This window comes from Amphibalanus amphitrite, unplaced genomic scaffold, assembly GCF_019059575.1.
Source record: "Amphibalanus amphitrite isolate SeventyFive unplaced genomic scaffold, NRLGWU_Aamphi_draft 000666F_arrow, whole genome shotgun sequence".
NCBI lineage: Eukaryota > Metazoa > Arthropoda > Thecostraca > Balanomorpha > Balanidae > Amphibalanus > Amphibalanus amphitrite.
The window spans coordinates 165,552-188,938 of NW_024882160.1; the positions used below are offsets into that span (position 1 = coordinate 165,552).

Sequence of the window (23,387 nt, forward strand, 5' to 3'; positions counted from 1 at the left end):
TTTGGGTCGAAAACGGCAGAACATGACGTCACTCTGACGTCATTTCCGGCCAACCTATCATAGCCTTTGGAAAAATATTTGGTCACCTTGTGTAAAATTGATGTCCGGGAGGGTACTGAAAGTTTGGTGACGATCGGCGCAGCGGTTCTGGAGATATATCGAAAAGTCTGGAGGGGGGGCAAAAAATAGCCCCCCCCCCACCAGGTCGCGGGTTATATTCGGTCCCATATATGTGATGTATCGTGAGGAATACGAGAGTCGCAAATCTATAATTTCACTTATGACGTCACTGTGACGTCATTTCAAATGGGATCGACACCAAATTTGGACACACCCTCGGCTAGGTATTCAGAAAGATATGTGCAAAGTTTCGCTTCTCTATCTCTTCGCGTTGCGACGATATCGTCGCAGAAGTAAAGGGGGGGGCAACTTTATGCCCCTCCAGCGGCCGGCGGGTGGCGCGGAGGCCCAGCGGCCGCCGGGTTAATATAGGCATCATGCATGCTTTCCCATACATCGCAGCGTGCTGTGTTGGGTGCAGAACGTTTGCAATATTACTTTGTAGTACATATGTACTTATAAATAAAAAATACTTGCGTCAAATAGTATGTCTATGCATCGAAAATTGCTGTGCTGTGGATGAAATACTCTTAATCTACTGTGAGGACTAGAAATGGGACGAAAACTTCATAGCGTTACCAACACCGGCTAAGTCGTTAACATATAGTAGGTACCATTAGTACCTACGGTTCTACGACTGTCTACTAGTGTCTAGTGTCTATATAGTGGTGCGTGGCTGGGCCAATAGTGTGCTGGTGAGCTTAATTGTGATTATAGTTCACGGACTGAAGCGCAGCAGTATAGAAGGCTCGTCCAGCCTAGGTAGATCTGTAGCACTGACTCAGCAGTCATGCCTATACGTACTAATAGCTATGCAGAAGTGATTCGGCAGTCGCTGTGCTCAGTAGTGTGATTCTAAGTGGACTCGTGTGTGGCTTGAGGGTTCACCTACGAAGTCACCTTCACAGTAGCTGAGTGGGTTCTTCTACCTTACCGCGACTCTGCAGTGGGCCCAGCTGTGGCTCTGCTCACGGTGCCCTCCCCACAGCAGGTGGTATAGCCGTCTACAGTACCGACTCCATGGGACAGTCTGATGCGGCCGTCTACAGTACCGACTCCATGGGACAGTCCGGTGCGGCCGTCTACAGTACCGACTCCATGGGACAGTCCGGTGCGGCCGCCCACAGTACCGACTCCATGGGACAGTCCGGTGCGGCCGTCTACAGTACCGACTCCATGGAACAGTCCGGTGCGGCCGTCTACAGTACCGACTCCATGGGACAGTCTGATGCGGCCGTCTACAGTACCGACTCCATGGGACAGTCCGGTGTGGCCGTCTACAGTACCGACTCCGGGGGACAGTACGTGTGTCTCGTGGAGTCTGCCCCGGTGGGGGCCCCGGTGCGAACCGGGGGCGGGATCGGCTCCGCGGCCGCGGGGCAGGCGATGCCCATCCGCTGCAGCTGGCGACGCATCGAGCGCTGGAAGTTCTTCGACATGAAGCAGTAGACGAACGGGTTGATGCAGGCGTGGATGAACGGCATCAGGAAGAAGGCGATCCGCATGGCGTAGGACTCCCGAGAGTACGTCTCCAGTCCCACCTGCCGGACACGGGCACACACACAAACCGTCTTAGTAGCTGTTCACTCAGTTAGGTGTTTCATATCGCTCTTCGCCAATAAATATAAGATCGCCTCAGCCATTTGGTTGCCGGTCGGAGGACCAAGGCCGCCACTAAGGCACATATTTAGAGTTTGCCATTAAATGACACTGTTTTTAAGATATTTCATTGAAATCCTGCGGCAGGTTTTATAGACCATATCCACAATAAAAAACTTAATAAAGCCCAGGACCTTTCCGTTCAAATTAACGCCTACGTTAGATCTTCGCAGAACGACTTCAATCTTTTCAAATGCGCCTGTTACTGCCATAATTCACAATCAGACCTTGAATGTCTGTCCCATTTACATCAATAAATCTCATCCGATCCAAATTACAGCCGTTCGGCCCGAGGAAACAGTCTGGCTTCTCATTGGCATTCACATCTCCAACAATGGCGACCGGCGGCGGGCGGTGGTTAGGTCGCAGTCGCTCATCAGAGAGGACGCGGTCGCTACCTAATGGTCCACCCCGGCGCGGGCCGTCCGCTCGGCCGCCCGCCCAACCGCTCCGTCAAGCGACAATGCGCCGCTGTCTTTTGATACCGTCCCTGTCCCGAAAGGGCTCAGCGCAGCCGATGGTCGCCTGTCGAATCGAGCCCGAATCTGCCGTGTGATTGAGCCGTTCGACTGTCTAACAAATGTCGGTCCATGGTGCCGTTAAATCACAGCAGATTAGGACAGGTTCCGGCTCGGGACACGGCTCAATGTGTTTGAGGCAATCTTTAGCCTACACCGATCGGTTATTGACAGTTGTCAGTCAGTCGTCAGCTCCCAGATGTCATCCAGTGTCAACTGGGTCATTGTAAAGCCAGACTTCACGGCCTCGTAGCCGTCTTACATTTCACGGAACGTCTTCCATTGTCGACATTCAAAGAAGACGCGACTTCTCACCCGTTTGTTGAAGACATCTCTTCACCGAATCGATTCATAGTTCTCTAGAAGAGGAAGCGGATTAGTCCAGCAATTAAAGACCACTGATTGCATTTTTGCTGTGCTGAGAACTTTGGTCACTCATAATCAATGTTAAGTGTTATCAATGTAAAGGTCATCTCATTTCATAGCCATCAGGCAGACGGACACTGCATAAACCGAGATAAGTTTTCGGCCACAATCTCCGTCCTCAAACCTTGTCCATGTCAGTTAAAGACGTGTAATGAGTCATCAGCGCTGTTCTAAACTCTTCCAGAACAGAAAGGAATCAATACCAACTGCTCGTGAGCATTTCTGCTCCAGTGTTTGACTAATAAATTGTCTTGGTTGGCTGCGCCTTGTATATGCCATTTCATAAACAATATGCTACATATCCCTATCTGTTCTGTACGTCTGAAATCCCGCCAATAATCCAATATGTTTAGACTGTAATTAATGCTCAAATAGCAGGCCTATAGAAGAAATGGCAATCTGACATAATAGCAGGCGATTCCTCTCAGACTCATAAAAAACGCATACGGCGTCGGCATCCCTATTCACAGTCTTTTTAGCGCGTTATAATACGCCCGATACTGGTGAAATGTTGCTCTCACCCAGTGGCGACTGCTTACATTCAGCACCGCTATTATCCATCTATATTCAAGGAATGTATTTAACACAAAAGTGTATCAGTATAATGCGATAATATTTAACGGTCCGAATTTCAAAAGAATAATACCAGCTTTAATGAGGTTAGTGCTTGTGCGAGGAACATGTTTATAAATTGTAGAAAATGTAAAAACATGACCTTTTTTCCTCGATAATTACCAAAACTAATGCTGTATAAATATATACTTTATTTGAAAGAATGTAATATTTCGACCACAGGTCTTTTTCAAACAGTTTCAAATTAGAAAAGATCTCTTCTGCTTTATGTGAATTTTTACTAGCTTTATGTGAAGTGAATGAAGAAAGAATCGCACTAATTTTTTATCGAGCATCGTAGCGTTTGGGGAGTGTGGAGTGTCATCAATCTCTCTATCCCTCTCTCCCTCTTCCCTCTCTCTCTCTCTCTCTCTCTCTCTCTCTCTCTCTCTCTCTCTCTCTCTCTCTCTCTCTCTCTCTCTCTCTCTTTCCCTCGGTCTCCCATCTCTCCCCATTCGCTGGCCACACTACTGCCGACTGGAGCAGATGACATTGCAATACCCCTCCCCTTCAGCAATGCAGCGGTATATCGAACTTGTAGCGGTGGATGAGGGCTCAGCTCACATACCTTCAGAATCACGTCCATAATGAGACGCGGTCCCCAGCAGATCAGGAACAGAGCGATAACCAGCAGCAGCATCTTGATCACCTGGCCGATGAGAAAACAAACGCGATGATTTACCCTGGTAAACGGTGAACTGATCAACGATTCTGAAGCATTTCATTCAAAGAAAAAAGGTATTTGAAAGCATCGCCGTCACTTCAACCATCTGCATGCTGCGCTGGTCGTATTGTATGTCCATTGCCGAGCTCAGCTCGGACCATATCTCGGATGATTTAGCGAAGCGGTTGCTCGTAAGACAGTGAAATCGTGGCTTCCGTTTTCGCAACCACGAGGAGTGGGTGGTAGTAAATCTACGCAGCAATGTCCCAGATGTGTCATTGAAGTCTCAAGTTGGCGATTACGACACGAGTTGACAGGCTAGTTACACCTCGTCACAATTTTAAAGCTCCTCATGTGAAGTAAGAGAGCGAGTCTGATGCAATGAAGTAATTTATCCCGCAGTTTGATTAATAAATATCTTACTCAGGATAAGGCAATATCATAGGCGGCGGAACGATTTGAGACAAGGCGGGGGGGGGGGGGGCACCAGCTCAAGGAGCCAAACCTAGGGTACCCCCAAATCCTGTTTTCTCATCGGATTTAGGCCACTTATTTTTCGTCACAGCCCTGACACGATGATTTTTTATTTTTATTTTTTTTTTACTTAACGAAAATGGCAGTTCACCCCCGTATGTGTGGTTAACTTTAAACTGATCCTCAAGTACCTATGTGTTTGTCTCTTCCTTATTCTCGTTTGATAAATTCCATTAATCCTATATGTATCAAATTACCAAGAAGCCATCGCAGTACTAATCAGTGGCGAATCTCAGGGGGGAGGTCACATGGGTCATGACTTTGGGCCTGGGGTCACCACATGCCTGCCAGGAGCACCACAGGCCTGACAGCCGACAGGGGCACCACAGGCCCGCCAGGGGTACCACAGACCTGCCAGGGGCACCAGAGGTCTGCCAGGGGCACTATCGGCTTCACAGGGAAACCACCGGCCTCGCAAGGGCACCATGGGCCTGTCAGGGGCACCATAAGCCTGTCGTTGGCACTTTAGGATTGTCAGGGGCACCACAAACCTGTCTAGGGCACCTGCGTTCTAACAGGGGCACCACAGGCTCGCCAGGGGCACCACAGACCTGCCAAGGCCCAGGGACACCACAGGCCTGTCAGGGCCCATGGGCACCTAAGTCATGTGCAGGGCCCACCGTAGGCTTGTCAGGGGGCAGGGTAGGTAGGTACCACAGTCTTTCCAGGGGCACCAGCGGCCGAGCAGGGGCACCAGTCATCACACGACTAACCAAAAATAAAGAAAATAAAAACTGAAAATAGGGCACCACCAAAATTAAGTGGCCGAAATCCGTTGCGGTTTAAATTTTGGGTATAGGTAGGGGCACCACTTCGATTCATGACCCTCCCCTTGGAGTTTTCCCGAATCCGCCCCAGGTACTAATGCATGACATTTAAGGGGGCACCTTGCTATTGGTGCCCCCTTGCAGAATTCAAGGGGGGGGCACGGTGCCCCGGTGCCCCCCCCGTTCCGCCGCCTATGGGCAATATGCATATCATCCTGGTATTTCACCATCTCGCGATGTCCTGAATGTGCTAACCAATAGTCCTTGTGTTAACGACGTAATTTCTCACTCCTTACGTATAGTATCAATATACGTATTAACTGGGATCTGTGCCAACTAGTATCAGCATGTATGCAAACATGATTGAGCGTTTATGTTTGGCCGCTCTCCGATCAGCTGCTTCGTGAAGCGATTCTATGAAAAGTGAAACAGAATAACAAGTAATTACAGCTTAGGTGCGCTTCCGGAATCGCCGTCTTTGTTCCATATCATGTGCCAGTTGCAAGTAATCCTGCAATTATACCTTTACAATCTGCACGTCTGAGCACTCGCTATAAAGCCCTCACCCTCACCATAGAGCCCTAATCATTTCGTAGTTTCTGCATCACGAAATCTGCACCTACCTGTTTCCGGGTTTTCATAACGTCTTCTCCTTTGCTTTGGTTCGAGGACACGTTCTTCCTTCCGCAGTAGACTCGAGTGCTCTCCATAGTCGCCACCGGTGAACTGCTACTGGTCGTCGCTTTCCGACTGTTGGGCTTCGCGATCAGTGATGATCTGGGGAATATGCAGACAAATCGTCCAAATCAGGGCTCAGGCACACCATGCACGGATGTGACCAACATAATGGCAAATGTAGGATTGACAATATAGCCGATGTAACCCATCAGTCGAAATCACAACGAAAAAAGATAGACGGAAAGGTTTTGTTGGTAACTTACTTTTGCTTTCCATTGTGAAAGGTCAATAACCAAAACAAAGTTCTAAATATCTAAAAATCTTTAGTTTTATAGTTAAGAACGGCTGGTAGCCCGGGTCCAGGGTGTGATGATAGAAAAACGAACTTGAATACAAATACAAATTCGCACAAATATATTTTGAAGATGTGTAGCAAACTATGAAGTAATGATCACTATCAATATAATCAATTGCAATCAGTTTAAGACATTTCAATCTGGAAACAGATTTTCTTTCCTGTTCATGATATCATGCGAGGATGTTCTCTATTGCCTTTGTTGACCAGATATTGTTTTCATCATGCCTCTTTAAATGCATTTAGATAATGCATGCAAATAAAGAAATAGCACAGTTGAAGCCTTTGTGCAGCGTTTTGCATTATATCTACCCAAATGTCTTCTCACTAAATTTTCGTGCAATAAATGCTGCGGCAAAAATATTGCATATAGCCCTCTGCGAATGTAACACTTTTAACAGCAGCTGCAAGCTTGTAGCGTATCAACAATGAAAATATGACCTCAGATCGCTGAGTTTTTCGCTGCCTGATCTCGTCAGGACAGAGACGGGAGACTGAAGACCCCAGTCAACAGCATGGTAAGCCTGGGCTGCATTTTGCGATCTGCAGCAGCCAGCACATACAGTACATACAGCAGGTGTATTATGGGATCGGCTGTGATAAAGAGTTCGTGTAAAATATGATGTGGCTGATCAATAAAACATACACTTTTGCACATAATATTTCTTTGAATCTGCTGTGTTTAACCGATTGCTAAATGTTATTTCGTAATTCGTTAGATGCACAGTCGGATTATTTGAAAATCCCATCGAGACTATCTATGTCTCTTTCCTTTTGGCGTTTTTCAGATGAATATGTCACCTTGACCCGCGTCCCACAGGTCAGGTGCAGGTTATCCTACGCAGGTAAAAATATTTAACCCGATAAATAAACTCGACCCCAGAGGTCAACGCCTCCACACCCTCACGCGCCACGTGCGGAGCCCGGGATCGTCACAGCGCGACTGTGGGCGGCAGCAGCTGATTTGTGGCTGTACCGCTATCCTCAGGACTGAGCTGGAACCGACCACCGGCTGACGGGCCCGTGAGAGCGGGCACACGGCCAGGAAAGGGGCCGGGCGGTGCGGCGTGCTCACCGGCACAGCCTACCATCGCAGGCGTGTACTGCGGGCTAGTCTACCCTCACTGGGAGACGTGCAGTAGCGCCGGTGCTAACTGTTCTAATTCTAAAATTAAGGTGTCACCGGGTGTATGGTGATCCGAATCAGCCGGTTACTTTGCGGCGTCGGCTGTTATTGCCATTGTCGTCTCTGAAGTAGTCTACTTGTATAATACTATTTCTGATTTCTGATATCTGAGGCTATTGTTATAAAATAAAGTCGAGCCATTGGCTGTAAATAAAAATCGAGCCAAATAAAATAGCTTCTCGTTATCGAATTGCATTTTACATTAATGAACTCTGGTCGTAAGTCTCTGGTCTCTTACTTGTTGGTCCCCGGCCTTGGGTGGTCCTCTTCCCGTGGGCCCTCTCCACAATTCCACATCAACCGGCGTGCGATCCATCCGTGCCAGATCCTGATCTCTTTGGGAACATGGCACAAATCGGCAAGACACTCCAAATAAAAACACCAACGACCTTTAGACGACCGATTTAGCAAGCCCCCTCAAATGGTTTGTCTTTAGAAGAGGCGATAAGATGACGTCAGAGCTCGGCTGACGGCAGCAGAGACGTAGTTTGCTCAGCGGAGGTCCCACTCTCAGCACCGCGTGACGCGGCCCCTGAATCCGTGATCGATGCAGGACGCCACATCGGAACACGCCACTGCGAATCTCCGTCATTTCACAAGAAAAGGGAAGACGATACGCTAAATAATAGGGCGGCTTGCTCGCTGCGTCGGCGGGCTTAGTGTCTGCCTCGGTCTTTGAAATGAAAATAAGATAGGTTGATTGCACTAATTATATAATGACATTCTTTCCATTTTTATGTGTTTCAACATCTGAGTAGGTAATTTGCCAGCAATGTCAAATGAAGCAATTCCGCAAGGGTGACTAGCAGTCAGTGGTGACGTTTACACGATTGCATCGTTTCAACAGAATGGTGGAAACGTGTTCTGGTGGTAACGGCAAGGCGTAGAATAATGAGACAAGGCCCACTTATGATAATGGTACGTTATGCAATGGAAATTAACTCCCGACTAGTGGAAGAATAGTTAATTTGCTGTTACGTTCGCACACTACTTCTGCCATTGTAGCTACTACACTACTACAGCACCCACCGCCGATAAAAATGAGCCTAATAACTCTTCAGGAGAGAAGTGAGATATTTACTATCCCAATGTTTGGTATAGTCGACTACAGAATGATGTTCCACTTTTCACAGGCAATTATTTGCCTGGAGTGGTAGACTGTGCCGCATCACACGGACTGAGCTCATAAATTATAGCTTTGTCCCAATGCTCACAATCGACACGCTTAATTGCGTGATAAACGGCACAACTTAGCGCTCCGGTCAACTGGTAGCTTCTGAGGAGTGGAACATCATTCTGTAGTCGACTATACAATCATTCATCATCATGCGGCTCGAGAACTCACCGAGCACCGGTCATCTGTTTCATGGTTTTGGTCGACTTCCACAGCTCCGAGATGACCCGCGAGTAGAAGAAGATCATGAGCATGGCCGGCAGGATGAGCAGCACGAGCAGCTGGTAGATGGACAGCCACAGGCCCATCGTCTCCTTGTTCTTGCAGTAGTGGATCGTCACTATGGTAACGTTGTTTCCGAAGCGCGCCGGGTGAATCTCCTGTGAGGCAGAGAATGGTCGTGGTAGCGTGAGCAAACAGGGTTAGTGGCCAGAGTTAGCTCTCATGAATCGTACTGTGATACCAGGCTCAGTATGCGTCAAGGCTAGGCTTTTCATTGAAATGTTGGACCTGAATGAGCTATGAAAAAAAAAAATATAGAAAAACTGAATGTTAAATCGAGAGCTTTATAGAGTGGGCACACCTAAAATCTAGAATTTAATTTTGAGCTGCATGATAGCAGAAAAGATGTATTGATATGTAAAAATAAGCGAAAATACAACATGAGTTTATTTATTTTCCTGGCTAGAAGGTTAGTCATTTCAAATAAATCAAAATAAAAAATGAGTAAAAGCATCAGCAAAAAAAAAAACAGCTACCACTAGTCGTAGTTACCTTTGTGATGACCACGGGGGCGGCGAGCACCAGGGCGACACTCCACACCACAATCACGGCCTTCTTGCAGTTGCTCATCGTGCAGAGCGACCGGGACCGCATGGGATACACGATCACAATATACCTGCAAACAACAATCATTTTAATGCATTGTTTTCATTTGATCTGTGCATACATACATATCAATTTCAAGGAGTTTTATTGTGGGATCTGATGCCGGCTGCTACCCTTTCAGAAGCTCGGCTTATATCACGCGACAGGGTAAGGAGTGTCCTCGATTCAGCAACGACAATGGTGCAGCGAGACAAAGCAGCACTGCTATCACAATGAAAGGTGTCGGCTCTGGCACGGGCTGAGACTGGAGAGACAAAACTCACCCAGAGCGCGGGTCAAAGCACACACAGGAGAGCTGCCCTGCAGCGCGAGTGAGTCATGGAGTACTCTGTGGCGGTGTGACAGGGGTGGCAGGCTAGTAAGACTGGCCAGAGGCTGATATCGTTGAGAGAAGTTGGCAAAGAGCGGCAGAAGTGACGGGAGAAGGCAGCTGCTCATCACTACCCTGCCGACGCGACGGCTCGTGTCGTACCGTTAATTACGCTCCGAAACAGAAAACGTACTCTCGTGAGCGAAGCTTTTTGCAACGTGCAAAAACTGAAGGACAGTGGCGATACAATGATGGAGTTGGATAGTTTGAGTGCAATGGTGCTGCGTTTGCTTCCGAGTCTTGGATGTTTTATCCCATCAAGTTTCCAAACTCGAAAGGCAAAATGGGGTACGTTTATTGGTCTTAAGTGTGCTGTGCATGAGTCATGCCAAAAATAGAAGCGAAATAGCGAGGGTCATACTCATTACTCATAGCCAATAATGCAAGACTGCAGCAATGCGTTAAGAGCCATACCTACATACATGTTCAATGAAAATTACCCGACAGAATACTAATGAGATTATAGCACAAATTTCCTTGATAAATGTAGATACTTGTATAGACGTGCAATACTAAAAAAGAACTTATAACATATAAACTTTGCCTACTCGAACACTAAAATGACAATTTCGAGAACAAAACAGTGCCGTCAGACGTCAGTTGCTAATATCGAAGCAACAGCGCCACAATGCTGTGTTAGTCCGAGAGCTCAGCCCTGCCATAACCCTCGCCGGCACAGGCCATTTTGCATCCTTCGACGGCACAAGGGGGGGGGTACGACCTCCCCCTCGCGTTTGGCCCCTGATCGAGCTAGAGCTTCGGAAAAAACGAGCGTATTGCCCGTCACGAGAGGAAGCCGATGATACCCAATTTTAAGGTCCTAGGTCATCGGGTGACCTTCCAGGTCAGGTCAATGACCCGAAAACCGGGAAAATCGGGACCTGTTAGAAAGTCGTAAAGTGTGGCTGCTATGTGGTTTTCCGGGGTGCTGATCACGAATATCGTGTTAGTTTTGACCAGAGATGATGTCTTGAAGCATTTAGACCAGGTCGGGTCAGGTCAGGTCAGGTCAACCGGTAGGGGTTGTGACGGGTATTCGTAATACGTGTCAACCGCCTCTGACAGCTTCGTAACATGTTACGAAGGCACCAAAACTTCTTCGTAAATGTTCAAATGGTTGCTAAATTCGAAATCAGCTCCAAAAACTAGCCTAGAAACATGTAAAACTCGAAAAAGTGAACCGAGGTCACCCGAGGTCACCAAAGGTCAATGACCCGACCTGACCTTCAGGTGACCTAGACACTCACCCTAATGTATGGGAGCAACATCAAATCACATGTTTGAATGTTTGAAACCACGAAAAGCTTGCAAACGCGCGGCTAATGCGAGCCGACATACGCCGAATCGCGATTCCGGCCAAACATGATCTCGGAAAAGAGGTCACAGGTCAAAGGTCATTTGGGTCAGGGTCATGAAATTTTCAGGGTAGGTGTAAAATTGCTCAATGCGAGGGTACTGAAAGTTTCGTCGCGATCGGTCGCTTTTTACGCGAGTTATTCGCGAAAAACCTTAGGGGGGTATGCATCAACCCCCCCCCCCTGTGCCGGCGAGGGTTAACCAGCCCTCCAAGACCCTTGTCAACAATGAGCAGCGCCCATGTATTGCTCGCTATGATGCGGTCCATTGTCCACGTCATGTGTCATTACGGCCCGAAATTACTCCATACCATATAGCTAAGCTGGGGTATGACATGCTGCAAGACCGTCTGGCAACGAGAGAGGCAAGCTGACCTTCAGTGGTCCATGAAATTTCAACGGAGGTGGCTGTAGACGGCGGCATGGAAAAACCGGCTGAAATACAGTACCAACAGGCACCCGGGCGTATATTACGGCTTTAGCTTAGGACAGTTTGAAGATGGAAGAATGAAATACCCTAATAGGAAAATACATGGAATCGGAAAAATACTTGTCTGGTGAACGATGTCGAACAAAGTCAAAAATCTGCTCGTACACAATCCGCCACGCAACTGATGGCAACCAGCGGACACAGCGCCCCGCACCGTCTGTTTGAGAACACGGAGCGAGGGGGCAGACCAGAGAAAAGATATTATTACAAATAGTGCTCCGCATATCTGGCCGCCTTCAGAAGAGCGTGAGGAAAAGAATTAAATGCTGCCATTACTTATTCTGTTCCTTGAAGAGATAAAAGCGTTGAGATGTCTTGAACGACTTGCTAAATAGTGTTCCTCGCTTTCGTGGAATTTAGTGCCTTTCATAAATCAAATTAGTGCAAAAGTTTGAAAAGCAATTTCCGAGGGCTCTCATCTAACTTGCGTTTGAGAACGAGAAACTTCTAATCAGGTCTAATCATCGATGGCATGATGCATCAACTAAACCATACCACCGAGGGCTCATCACCTGGTAGCTAATGGAGCATATCAAAGCAGCACCATTGTGACTAAGTAATGACCCCTCCATCCCGTGTGCACTGGCGCGAACAATGTCTTCTGCAGGGCCGTCGTGAACAACCAGCAAGCCTCTTGACTATACAACCACTTCATCACCTCCTCCCCCATCAGCACTGTGTCGCTGACTCCTTCAGAACGTCTATCCTCCTCGCTATTCTCAGGGTCGGTGCCGCCTGTCGCCTTCCGCCTCGACAGACCCCCTCTCCACCTCCCCCTGCACGCGCCGGACTGTTTCCGCTCCATCACGGCGGCTTGCTCTCGCCATCAGTTAGTGCGGTTAGACAGCGGGGCCACTGCCCCGAGCGAAACCACAGAGCGCACAGTGAGACATGCAGCTTCTCCTATTGTCGCCGTAGCGAGCAACGCCCGAGTCAATGGTGCGCTCACGTCTCAGGCGCGTGTAATAAGACAAGGCGAGCGTCAAAAAATGAACGACATTGTCATTATTAGATATATTGTTCGATGACTAAATCTTTACAGCGCACATCATACTTTCTTACTCTAGAGAAAGCTTTTGCCTAGCGCTTGGAGCCTGGAGGACGACTATTTTCAACGACTCTATGTACAGGATGCAACGATTGCCCCTCATCCACGACCAATGTAGAATAAGTTGGATCTTCCGCAAAGCAAGTTAAAAAATTGAGCACATTTACATGCAAAATTGGCAACTGTATTTGATAAACAGCAGGGTTTGTTTTCAGCGTTTATTTACAGCGCTGAAACAGGACGAATAGAAAGTAAATTTGGCCTTCAGTTTCTTGAAGTGGCGCCCTACAACAAATTTACTTCATCTCTGTATGTACAAATTAGACGCACCATACGCTCATGTTAATTACACGTGAAACGGCGACAGGGAGCCCAGAACAATCTACGTACCGTCTGCCCGTCTGTATCGTAACATCCCGATTTCTTATCCAGGACAGCCAAATACAGCTATCTGCCGTCTAATTTATGGTCGTACTGCTGTGGTGTCCGCTATGACGGCCTGGACGTGGGGGCATGCTGTGCTCAGTGCGCGGCCCGGCCCGGCGTGGACCGTTAACAGGTGCCCGCCGCCCGGCAGGCCTGGCACGTGCCACCTCTACTGATAGAGATCAGTGCTGTTCGGCCAGCATACACAGACGGCCGGGGAGGAGGAGAGACGCGGCGGGACACAACAATCCTACGGGATCAACACGCCATTGACGAGGACTAGAAATCGGGCACAGATAATGCTACAGTGTCGTAGCTTCAGTGGCAGAGCTACTTACTTTAGAATGGAAAATATTTTTTCGTGGGAATACGTAATGAACCTTTATATTGCATCACGATTTCCAAAACAACCAAAGCAAAAAAAACTTTGGAGCATGCATAAAATATCATATAACTGAAATTTTACCTAGTTTATCTCTACTTCGGAGAACATCCATATCCGCTATTTACATATGTATGACTGGCACACAAGCATTTGTTACAATCACCTCTAGCGTGACACCAAAAGCAATTTAGCAAATTTAGCAGTCCCCACCCTGGCAACACACATAGCCTCGAAGCAGCACCAATCACCGCCGACCAGCCAATGCCAGAGACACCGCTCGCCCGTCCCAGCCTGCAGAGGTGACGGTGTCCGGTGGCCTGTCGCAGCGGCACCCAAACAGGGGCGTTCGCCGCCTGTCCGCCGCGACGGCCTCCAATTACCGAGCATCCTATTGTCGGCGGCTGCTCCGATTAATCCGTGCTTCGACCGGCGACTGTGGTCGTCCTCGATGGCCTGGGCCCGCTTTAATGGAAGCCGTCCGCCGGCAAGGATAAAAGCGCTACCACAGTGCAAGTTGCCTCTCTCTCCTAATGCACGGATTTTTTATCACGGCTGAAGAGGACATCAAAGGCCCTAGTAACCGAAAACAAAAAAAGAAAGTGGTGCTTTGCGGGAATTTCTAAGCCCTAGATCGCTTAATGCCTTCCAATTGTGAGAAAAGCTGCGGTGCCTGCGGGAAACCTTTGAACATGTAAGTAATTAGCTTTATTTCTGCTTACACTGAGCCGGCATTCCCCGATACCATGTTTGTAAGCTTCATATAACCAAGCGCTTAAAGATATAGGCAATTTTGGTATAGTCGGATCATGTCGGATTAAATCAAAGTGTATGAAAAATGAATTTATAAAAGAGCTCCCAAGAGCCTGTTTGATGTACATTGTTTAGAGATAATTTACTGGCCCACAATCGAGCACTTCATTCCGTCCGGCGCCCGCAATGGCGCCCACTCGACACTCGACTCACGTAACCGACCCGAGACCAGCCGAATAAATGCAGCTCGTGAATCTCGGACGGTCTCGGGGGCGGCCCTATCGTGGTCCGACCCGCCCCCGCCGCAGTGCAATGGTCGTAGGATCAGTGGCGGCGGAAGGTAATTTTGGATGGGGGTGCAAAATTTTCCTAAGGGGCCCCTCTGGAAGTTTTGGGCCCCCCTCCAGTTTTTTTTTAGTGATTATTATTGATTCATGAAAAATGCAGATTTTGGAAAACTATCCCCATACACACAAGCTGTGTAAAAGGTTTGAAATTGCAGTGTATCTACCTATCTCAAATAATGAATGCATTATGCATAAAGAAGCAAATGCAGCTATTGTTTATCGGTTAATCTTTTAGTCTAGCCACCACCCGCAGCGTCTCAAACCACTTTTCTGGATCCGCAGTGGACCATTGAGTGCCCTACGAGACCGTTCCAAGAATACCGTGTTTAGAAGCCCCTTGGAAACCGACCACATAGAGGCTCCTCTAGAGACCTACATGACTCCCCAGACTGAATGAGCCCTCCGATCAGGATCGGTCCCTTGAAAGTTGCTGAAAGGTTTCAGAAGGCAGTATAGGCTCGAAAGGGCTCTCAGAAACATCGTTTTTTGGAGGCCACAGGAGCCGATGTTTAGCCTAAAGAGCCGGTATGGAGGGCTGAGTAGAGGAAAGGGGTCTCAGTGGGGCCTTCGGGGGCAAGCGTTTGAGCCCCAAAAGTATGTGTGGGGTCTGAGAGGCAGGTAGACCCCTGGGGTATGCACGGGGTCCCAGGAGCTCGCGTGTGAGCCCAACTATTCGGCTGGCGGCTACTAGAACCAGCATGGGGATTCTTAGAAGCCGCTTATGTCCCACAGTTCCTGGGTCATGAGTTCCAAGAGTCGATGTAGGGGCCATGAAAGCCGGTGTAGGGCCCATTGCCCCTATAAGTCCAGACATTGAGACTCTCAGAGGCCGGCGACGGGGCACCAAGAGCAGATAAAGTGCCTCAACAAGCTGACATGGGGCCTGAGAGTCAGTGTGGAATTCCAGGAGCCTGCGTGAGCTCTCGGAGACCTTCGTATTTCGTAAGGTCCACAAAGGTCGTTGGATCCTCTGAATCTCTACTCTGTGGGGCCCTCAGAGGTCAGCATGTCTCCTGGCACCTGCCTGCGTTGAGTTGAGACCCTCTGAGGCCGTCGTAGGGTTCTTCAGAGGCCAGCGTTGGCCCTTGATGCCTTCGTTAGGCCCTAGAAGCCGTCAAGAGGGCCCTCAGAGGTCAGCATGGCCCTGGAACCTGCCTGCGTCGAGGCCCTCAGAGGCCGTCGTGGGGCCCTCAGACGCCAGCGTGGGCCTTTGGAGCTTGCGTTGGGCCTTAGAGACCATCGTGAGGGCCCAGAGAGGTCGTCGACAGGGCCCTCAGCCCATCAGGGACCGTCCTGGGGTCCTCAGAAGTTGTTGTGAAGCCTTCGAGAGGATCAGCAGAGGTCGTCATGAGGGTCCTTGACCATAGTGAGGGTCTTCATGGGCCCTCAGATACCTTTGCAGGGCTCTCAGAGGCCTTGGTAAGACCGCTAGAGGCCATCGTTGTTAGGGCCCTCAACAGACCGTTGTAGGGCCCTCAGATGCCAGCATAGCCCCTGCAGTCTGGCTGTGTTGGGGCCCTCAGAGGCCGTCGCTAGGCCGTCTGAAGCCAAATGGGCCCTCAGACTTGAGTTGGGTCTAGGGCCGTCACGAGGGCCCTTAGATACCGTCGTAGAGGCCCTCAGAGGCCAGTGGGGCCCCTGGAGTCCTGTGGGACCCTCAGCGGTCGTCATGAGGGCCCTTAATGGTCGTTATAGGGCCCCAGGGGACAGAGGTCGTCGTGAGAGCCCTCAGAGATCATCGAAGGGCCCTCAGAGGCCGTCATATGGGGGCCCTCAGAGGCCAACGTAGCCCCCGGAGTCTCCTTGGGGCCCTGGAATCTCTGTGGGACCCTCAGCGGTCGTCATGAGGGCCCTAAGTGGCCGTTGTAGGGCCCCAGGGGACAGAGGTCGTCGTGGGAGCCCTCAGAGATCGTCATAAAAGGGCTCTCTGAGGCCGTCGTGGGGGCCCTCAGATGCCGCGTGGAGCACCAAACGCGGCTCGGGACACTTCTAGGCCGGTATGGGGGCCCCAAAGACTAGCATGGGACGCTCCTTGTCCTGACCATAATTGGATATACCGGATGATTCCACATCAGTGTTCGTTTCCCGATCACTGGTTTTCAGGAGAAAATGTATTGGGTGATGCGACGGGCCCCTTGTACGGATTTTGGGGGGGCAAAAAGATATGTTTGCACCCCCATGTTCTTCGATGGGGGTGCAGCTGCACCCCCTGCACCCCCTATTCCGCCGCCACTGCGTAGGATACTGTCCCGAGCCACGACAGGCTAGTTGGCATCTTCAGCCCGCTGGTCATCCCGCAGCTTCACCAGAAGACCGGCGTAGACGATCGGTCACGTCTTGTCTGACCAGCACGTCTCACCAATCATCTGCCAGTTAGTTGGTCTGACCGACTGCGTGATGCTCGCTAACCGAGCCATTTGGAAGGCGGCTGGTCTGTCTTCCGGCGGACGGGCGCTCACGATCGGCGGTCGGGCGGTTGGGATGTAGGAAGGTCGGGCGTGCCGGCAGCACGAGCGGTGGCACGTCGTTAGCGGTGCATCGTTGCCGACGCGACGCCCGCTAATGGTCGTCGCTGACGCGGAGGGCGGGCGGGCCGGTTAGGATGCTATCGAGATGATGGTAATAGCAAGTCTTCAGAAAAGGCGTCATTAAATGACAAGTGCGCAGAAACGGCCGGGGTGCGAATGGAGTGAGCTCTGCGTGTGGCTGTAATATACTTGAAAGGGTGTTTCCGTGCTTTTTCGAAGTCTTCTTTGGAACTTCATTAGTTTGTTTTTGTTTTTTGTCTTCGTAATCATTTGAAGGCTTTCTCTGAAGTTGTTCTGTGGACGTGTAACATTTGGAGATGCAGTATTTGAAGATATTCTTGGTCTTTGAACGTGGCCAATTGTATCCCGAGTCTAACAAACTCGCTAAGTGCCACAGGTTCAGTCAAACCGTGATCCTGCCACGCCACAAACCCACGCCCTCGCTGTCGCCGTCTGTGAAGCCCACAGGCCAGCCGACAATGGCAACTTAGCGGCCCCCCGGCTAAGAGGCGTTGGGCGAGGGCAGACAGATGCCGGAGAGAGCGAGGGAGAGGGAGGGAGGGTGGGAGGGAGAGAGATAAGCGGAGCGGGCGGGCTGGGGCGGGAGGCACGAGGGGAGCGCGGGATATAGGACAGTCAGAGACGAGCCAGCGAAGGGGACGGACCATCGGTCATGGTCTCAACAATTTTTTGGCTTCTCTCGTTGTGTGACACTCGGAGTGACAGAGAGGCTATGAATAGTGACGGCGAAAGAGGGAGTGGTGGCATGGTACTCAGAAGGGCGGTGCCTTGCGATTCAGCGCAGCGCAGGAGCTGGGAGGCAGAGAACCAACCGCCTGTGACGACTCATGACGCGAGGTTTGTCAGTAGATGCCACTGACTACAGGTAAGCGAAGGGCCGAGTTCGCTGTTGTGTAACTGGCCGGGTGCCGCGACAGCTTGATGGGCGCAGTAACCTGCGCTCTCGAGAGCAGGGATGCTTTTGTGGGCAGACCGCGAGGGCGCCACTTTCCAGCTCTTGGGAGCTTATTGTCATGGCTGTCAGCTGTCGATGTATAATCAGCGTGTAGACAGAATTCGCGCGACTTGCGTCTTTGCGGAGTCACGCGCTGTCTAATCTGGATGGTGTTGTCCGACATCTCGTGCTACAAATCGAATAGGCTAGCAATATCGGCTTGGGAGAGACGGTCGTGGACGTTTTTTTTTTTCGTTGCTTCGTCAAGAGCTTTTGGACGCTTGAAGCGCGCCACCGCGGCAGCTGTGGTCGTGGGAGCGCTCCGTGAGGACCCAGACTGTGGGTTAGCGCTTGCCTGGTCTCCTGTTGTCACAGTTCGGTGACTGGTTGCCAGCGCGACTGCCGACTGCGGCGGGGGAGCGGGACGGGGTCAGACGTCCCTGTGCATATGGAGCGTGGCAGCGGCTGAGGGGCCTGCTGGTTGGTCTTTGACGCCTTTGGGGGCTGGTGGGTGCGGTGCGGTACCCTTGGGGGCGAACGCGGTCAGTGACTTGGTGACCTCGGGTGACATTTTCAGGGCTGATATCAGGTTTGGCCCGTGACCACCTGCACCCTGGTATCGCTGCGCGCTGCAACGGTGCAGCGGCGCTTAACCCCTGCGCGCCGGCTGAGCGAGCAGAGCCGGGTGGGTGACGTCATCGAAGCACGCCGCACGCAGCCAGATCTAGGCGCCGGGCCGGGGCCCTGTTTACGGCCGCTGCCAGCGTGCGCTATCACACGTGCTAATTGGGTTTCCATGACATCCGTACATCCCTATCTCCAACCCTGCCAAAATGTCGTCACATGTGTGACTTCAGCTCGCAAAATGCGATAGCAGCGTGGTAGCAGCATCGAGTGAAATACCGCTCAAAAACGGGAATGGCCCTCCCTTTGTCCGCGCGGTCCACGGGCCCGCCGGCGCCGCGGCGCGGCGGACCGGGCAGCGGAGACCCAATAAAGTAAACAGCCCGGCCTTATCGGTCACGGTGTCGTATGGCGGCGCCCGGCCGCATGGCTCACAGCTGGGGCATGGGTGACTGTCCGCTGGAGTCATGGGACGGGCAGTGGGACAGGGCCAAGGAGAAAGGAACATGGTGTTTGAGGGAGAGTCGAGGGGGCAGTGACCCTTCCGGAACGGGGTGATCGTGGTGGTCCCAGATGATGTCTTATTGAGTTTTTACAGACCTAAAGCGCGCGCAGCGGCGCGCCGTGTCGGTTCGCAGGCACACCACGGCTACCTATCGGCTGTCGCTGTTCCGGACCACGCGGGCTCTGACGTGCCCGCGTCTTTGCGTGGCTTGACCGCCTTTGCCGGGCGAGGAGCAGCCGCGTGAGCGGTCGAGGGTCAGTTTGACCGAGTGGTGCGGGTCGCTGGTTGTTGGCAGAATACAATGCGACGCCGCGGACCGATTAGTGGTGTCATCTGGGATTGGACCTTCGGAATTCCGTTTTGTCTAATGTTCATTTCGGGAGATGGTTGAACAAAGGTTACACTGGCTTGGACAGCTTGAACAATCACTTGCTCGGGGGACGAGAAACGCTATTTCTTCTATCCCTGCTTCCTGGTTGATAAGAATGAGCTTAGACAAGCTTCGGCAGGGTGCGCTGAAGGAGCAGAGCGCCGGTGGCGACCGGGCAAGCGCCGCGGGATGACCGGGGGGGGGAGGGTGGCAGACCGCTACGGGCGCCACTATCGCGGGTCTGACGGGCGGCCGTGGGAGCTCTTGGGAGTTTCCTGCCCTTGAAGGCGACAGTAGCTGTCCTAGCTCTCGAGCTTATTGCCCTTGGGGGCGAGCTTGCTGCTCCTTGGGGGCGAAGGTAGCTGTTACAGTCCTTGGGAGTTAATTGTCTTTGGGGCGACGATGGCTGTACAAGCTCTTGAGGAGCTTATTGCCCTTGGGGACGACTGCGGCTGCACGGACTCTTGGGAGCTTGTTGCCCGTGGGGGCGACGATGGCTGTGCAAGCTCTTGGGGAGCTTATTGCCCTTGGGGGCGACTGTGGCTGCACGGGCTCTTGGGAGCTTTGCCCTTGGGGGCGACGATGGTTGTACGAGCTCTTGGGAGCTTATTGCCCTTGGGGGCGACGACGGCCGTACAAGCTCCTGGGAGCTTATTGTCCTTGGGGGCGACTGAGGCTGTACGAGCTCTCGGGAGCTTTGCTCGTGGGGGCGACTGAGGCTGCACGGGCTCTTGGGAGCTTTGCCCTTGGGGGCGACGATGGTTGTACGAGCTCTTGAGAGCTTCTTCCTCTTGGGGGCGAGCTTGCTGCCCTTGGGGGCGACGGTAGCCGTACGAGCTCTTGGGAGCTTATTGCCCTTGGGGGCGACGATGGCTGTACAAGCTCTTGGGAGCTTATTGCCCTTGGGGGCGACTTGGGAGCTTATTGCTCTTGGGGCGAGCTTGCTGCCCTTGGGGGCGACGGTAGCCGTCCGAGCTCTTGGGAGCTTATTGCCCTTGGGGGCGACGATGGCTGTACAAGCTCTTGGGAGCTTATTGCCCTTGGGGGCGACTGAGGCTGTACAAGCTCTTGGGAGCTTTGCCCTTGAGGCGACGATGGTTGTACAAGCTCTTGGGAGCTTATTGCCCTTGGGGGGACGGTAACCGTACAAGCCTTTGGGTGCTTAATGCCCTTGGGGGCGACGAGCTTGCTGCCCTGGGGGGCGACGGTAGCCGTACGAGCTCTTGGGAGCTTATTGTCCTTGGGGGCGACGATGGCTGTACAAGCTCTTGGGAGCTTATTGCCCTTGGGGGCGACTAAGGCTACACAAGCTCTTGGGAGCTTTGCCCTTGGGGGCGACGATGGTTGTACAAGCTCTTGGGAGCTTATTGCCCTTGGGGGCGACGGTAACCGCACGAGCCTTCGGGTGCTTATTGCCTTTGGGGGCGACGATGGCTGTACGAGCTCTTGGGAGCTTATTTTTCCTTGGAGGCGGGCTTTCTGCCCTTAAGGCGACAGTAGCTGTACGAGCTCTTGGGAGCTTATTGCCCTTGGGGTGACGATGGCTGCACGAGCGCTTGGGAGCTCATCGCCCTTGGGGGCGAGCTTGCTGCCCCTGGGGCGACGGTAGCTCTTGGAAGCTTCTTGCCCTTGGGGGCGACGTTGGCTGTACGGGCTGTTAGGAGCTTTTTGCTCTTAGGGGCGAGCTTGCTGCCCTCGAAGGCGACAGAAGCCGTATGAGCTCTTAGGAGCTCACTGCCCTTGGGGGCGACGATGGATGACTGTATGAGCTCTTGGAAGCTTATTGCCCTTGGGGGCGAGCTTGATGCCTGCCCTCGAAGGCTTCAGCACACGTCCGAGCTCTTGAAGCTTGCCTTTGAGGGCGACGACGGCCGTTCGAACTCTTGGGAGCTTATTGCCCTAGGAGCGAGCTTGCTGCCCTTGGGGGCGACGGTCGCTGTACGAGCTTATGTGAGCTTTGCCCTTGGGGTGACGATGGCCGCGCAAGCTTTTGGGAACTTTGGCCTTGGGGCGACGATGGCTGTACGAGCTCTTGGGAGCTTATTGCCCTTGGTGGAGAGCTTTCTGCCCTTGGGGGCGACGGTAGCTGTACGTGTTCTTGGTAGCTTAGCGCTTGCTGCCCTTGGGGGTGACGGTAGCCCTATTGCCCTTGGGGGCGACTGAGGCGGTACGAGCTCTTGGGAGCTTATTGCACCTAGTGGCGACGACGGCTGTATGAGCTCTTGGAAGCTTATTGCCCTTGGGGCGAGCTTGCTGCCCTTGGGGGCGACGGTAGCCGTCCGAGCTCTTGGGAGCTTATTGCCCTTGGGGGCGACGATGGCTGTACAAGCTCTTGGGAGCTTATTGCCCTTGGGGCGACCGAAGCTGTACGAGCTCTTGGGAGCTTTGCCTGTGGGACCGACGGCAGCCCTACGAGCTCTTGGAAGCTTATTGCCCTTAGGCGCAGCTACTGGGTGCGGCACTGTCGGGAGCCCCCTGGCGCTCGCCGGACGCCGCCGCGCCTGACCCTCAAGGAGCGACACCCAAGGCCGTACTTGGTAGCCGGGAGCGGCCCGGTTCTCTTCCCAGATCTGTGTGCTTTTCGCCTTGGGCGGGAGTAAGAGGTCCGGTTATCTTACCCGATGTTTGCTGTTCGCCCTGTTCTCTCTGTCCGCCGCGTGTCCGCGCCCGCTGCGCCGCGACCGCCCGGCGCGGGGAGGGGCACGCGATATGGGCCGAAGGTCCACCGCGCGGCCACGCGCGGGTCCCGGTCTAATTACTGGATTGGAGGATGCGCCGCGGGGCGGCGTCCACCCAGCTGCGCGCCCCCATCCCTGGTGGGGGAGGGGGAGGGTGCGGTGACAGGGCGGGCGCTTGGCCGGCTCGAGTGGCGCGGCGGCACACACAGGGGCGCTCGCCACCCCCTCCCTCGTCACTCGTAGGGGGGGGGGGGGTAGGCGCGAACGGCTCGGCCATCTGCGGGCAGTGTGCGACGGTTCGCACGTGTCGCGGCGGTGCGGGGACCGGCACTGGATCGCAAGGAGGGCGTAACGCGCTGCCTTTTTCGGCGGGCTGCGTGCCAGCAATTCTTTCGTTTCACAACCGGGCCGCGGGCCGCGGCGGGTGTGAGCTCCGGATGTGTGGACGCGCCAGAGCGACCCGTCCGACTATCTGTATCTGCCGGCGACCTATACGGTCATCTGACCGGTGCGGGCGTTGGGGCTGTGCAAGCTCTGGGGAGCTTATTGCCCTTGGGGGCAGACCGCGTGGGTGCTACTGTCGGGAGCCTGGGGGAGAATGACGGGGGCTTGCGAGCTCTTGGAAGATCATAGTTGACGGTGCGAGGGCAGGCTGCATGTGCGCTACTGTCCAGAGCTCTTGGGAGCATGACGGGTGGCCGTGCGAGCTCTTGGGAGATCATAGTTGGCGGTGCGAGCTCTTCGGAGCTTATAGCCCTTGGGGGCACACCGTTAGTGACTCTACTGTCGAGAGCTCTGGGGGCATGTCAGGTGGCTGTGCGAGCTTTTGGGTGCTCTTGCCCTGGGACATACCGTTTTGGGCGCTGATGTCGAGAGCTCCTGGGAGCCTGACGAAGGGAGCTGCGCGAGCTATTGGGTACTACTGCCCTTGGTGCAGACAGCCAAGGCCACTGTTGTCGAGAGTTCTTGGGAGCC

The 23,387-nt window shown here is 52.5% G+C and overlaps 1 protein-coding gene across 1 annotated transcript in view; it reads right to left on the minus strand.

Moving 5' to 3' along the window:
- Nucleotides 1-509: 509 nt before the first annotated feature.
- Nucleotides 510-23,387, minus strand: part of LOC122364286 (cholecystokinin receptor type A-like) — a 37,923-nt gene continuing 15,045 nt past the window's right edge. Inside the window, exons 3-7 of the mRNA XM_043334511.1 lie at nucleotides 9,468-9,591; nucleotides 8,865-9,073; nucleotides 5,924-6,077; nucleotides 3,904-3,984; nucleotides 510-1,661 (exon numbers count right to left, since the gene is read on the minus strand). Of these exons, the coding sequence (XP_043190446.1) occupies nucleotides 1,398-1,661; nucleotides 3,904-3,984; nucleotides 5,924-6,077; nucleotides 8,865-9,073; nucleotides 9,468-9,591 (832 nt within the window). The 3' untranslated portion in view covers nucleotides 510-1,397. The remainder of the gene's footprint in view (nucleotides 1,662-3,903; nucleotides 3,985-5,923; nucleotides 6,078-8,864; nucleotides 9,074-9,467; nucleotides 9,592-23,387) is intronic.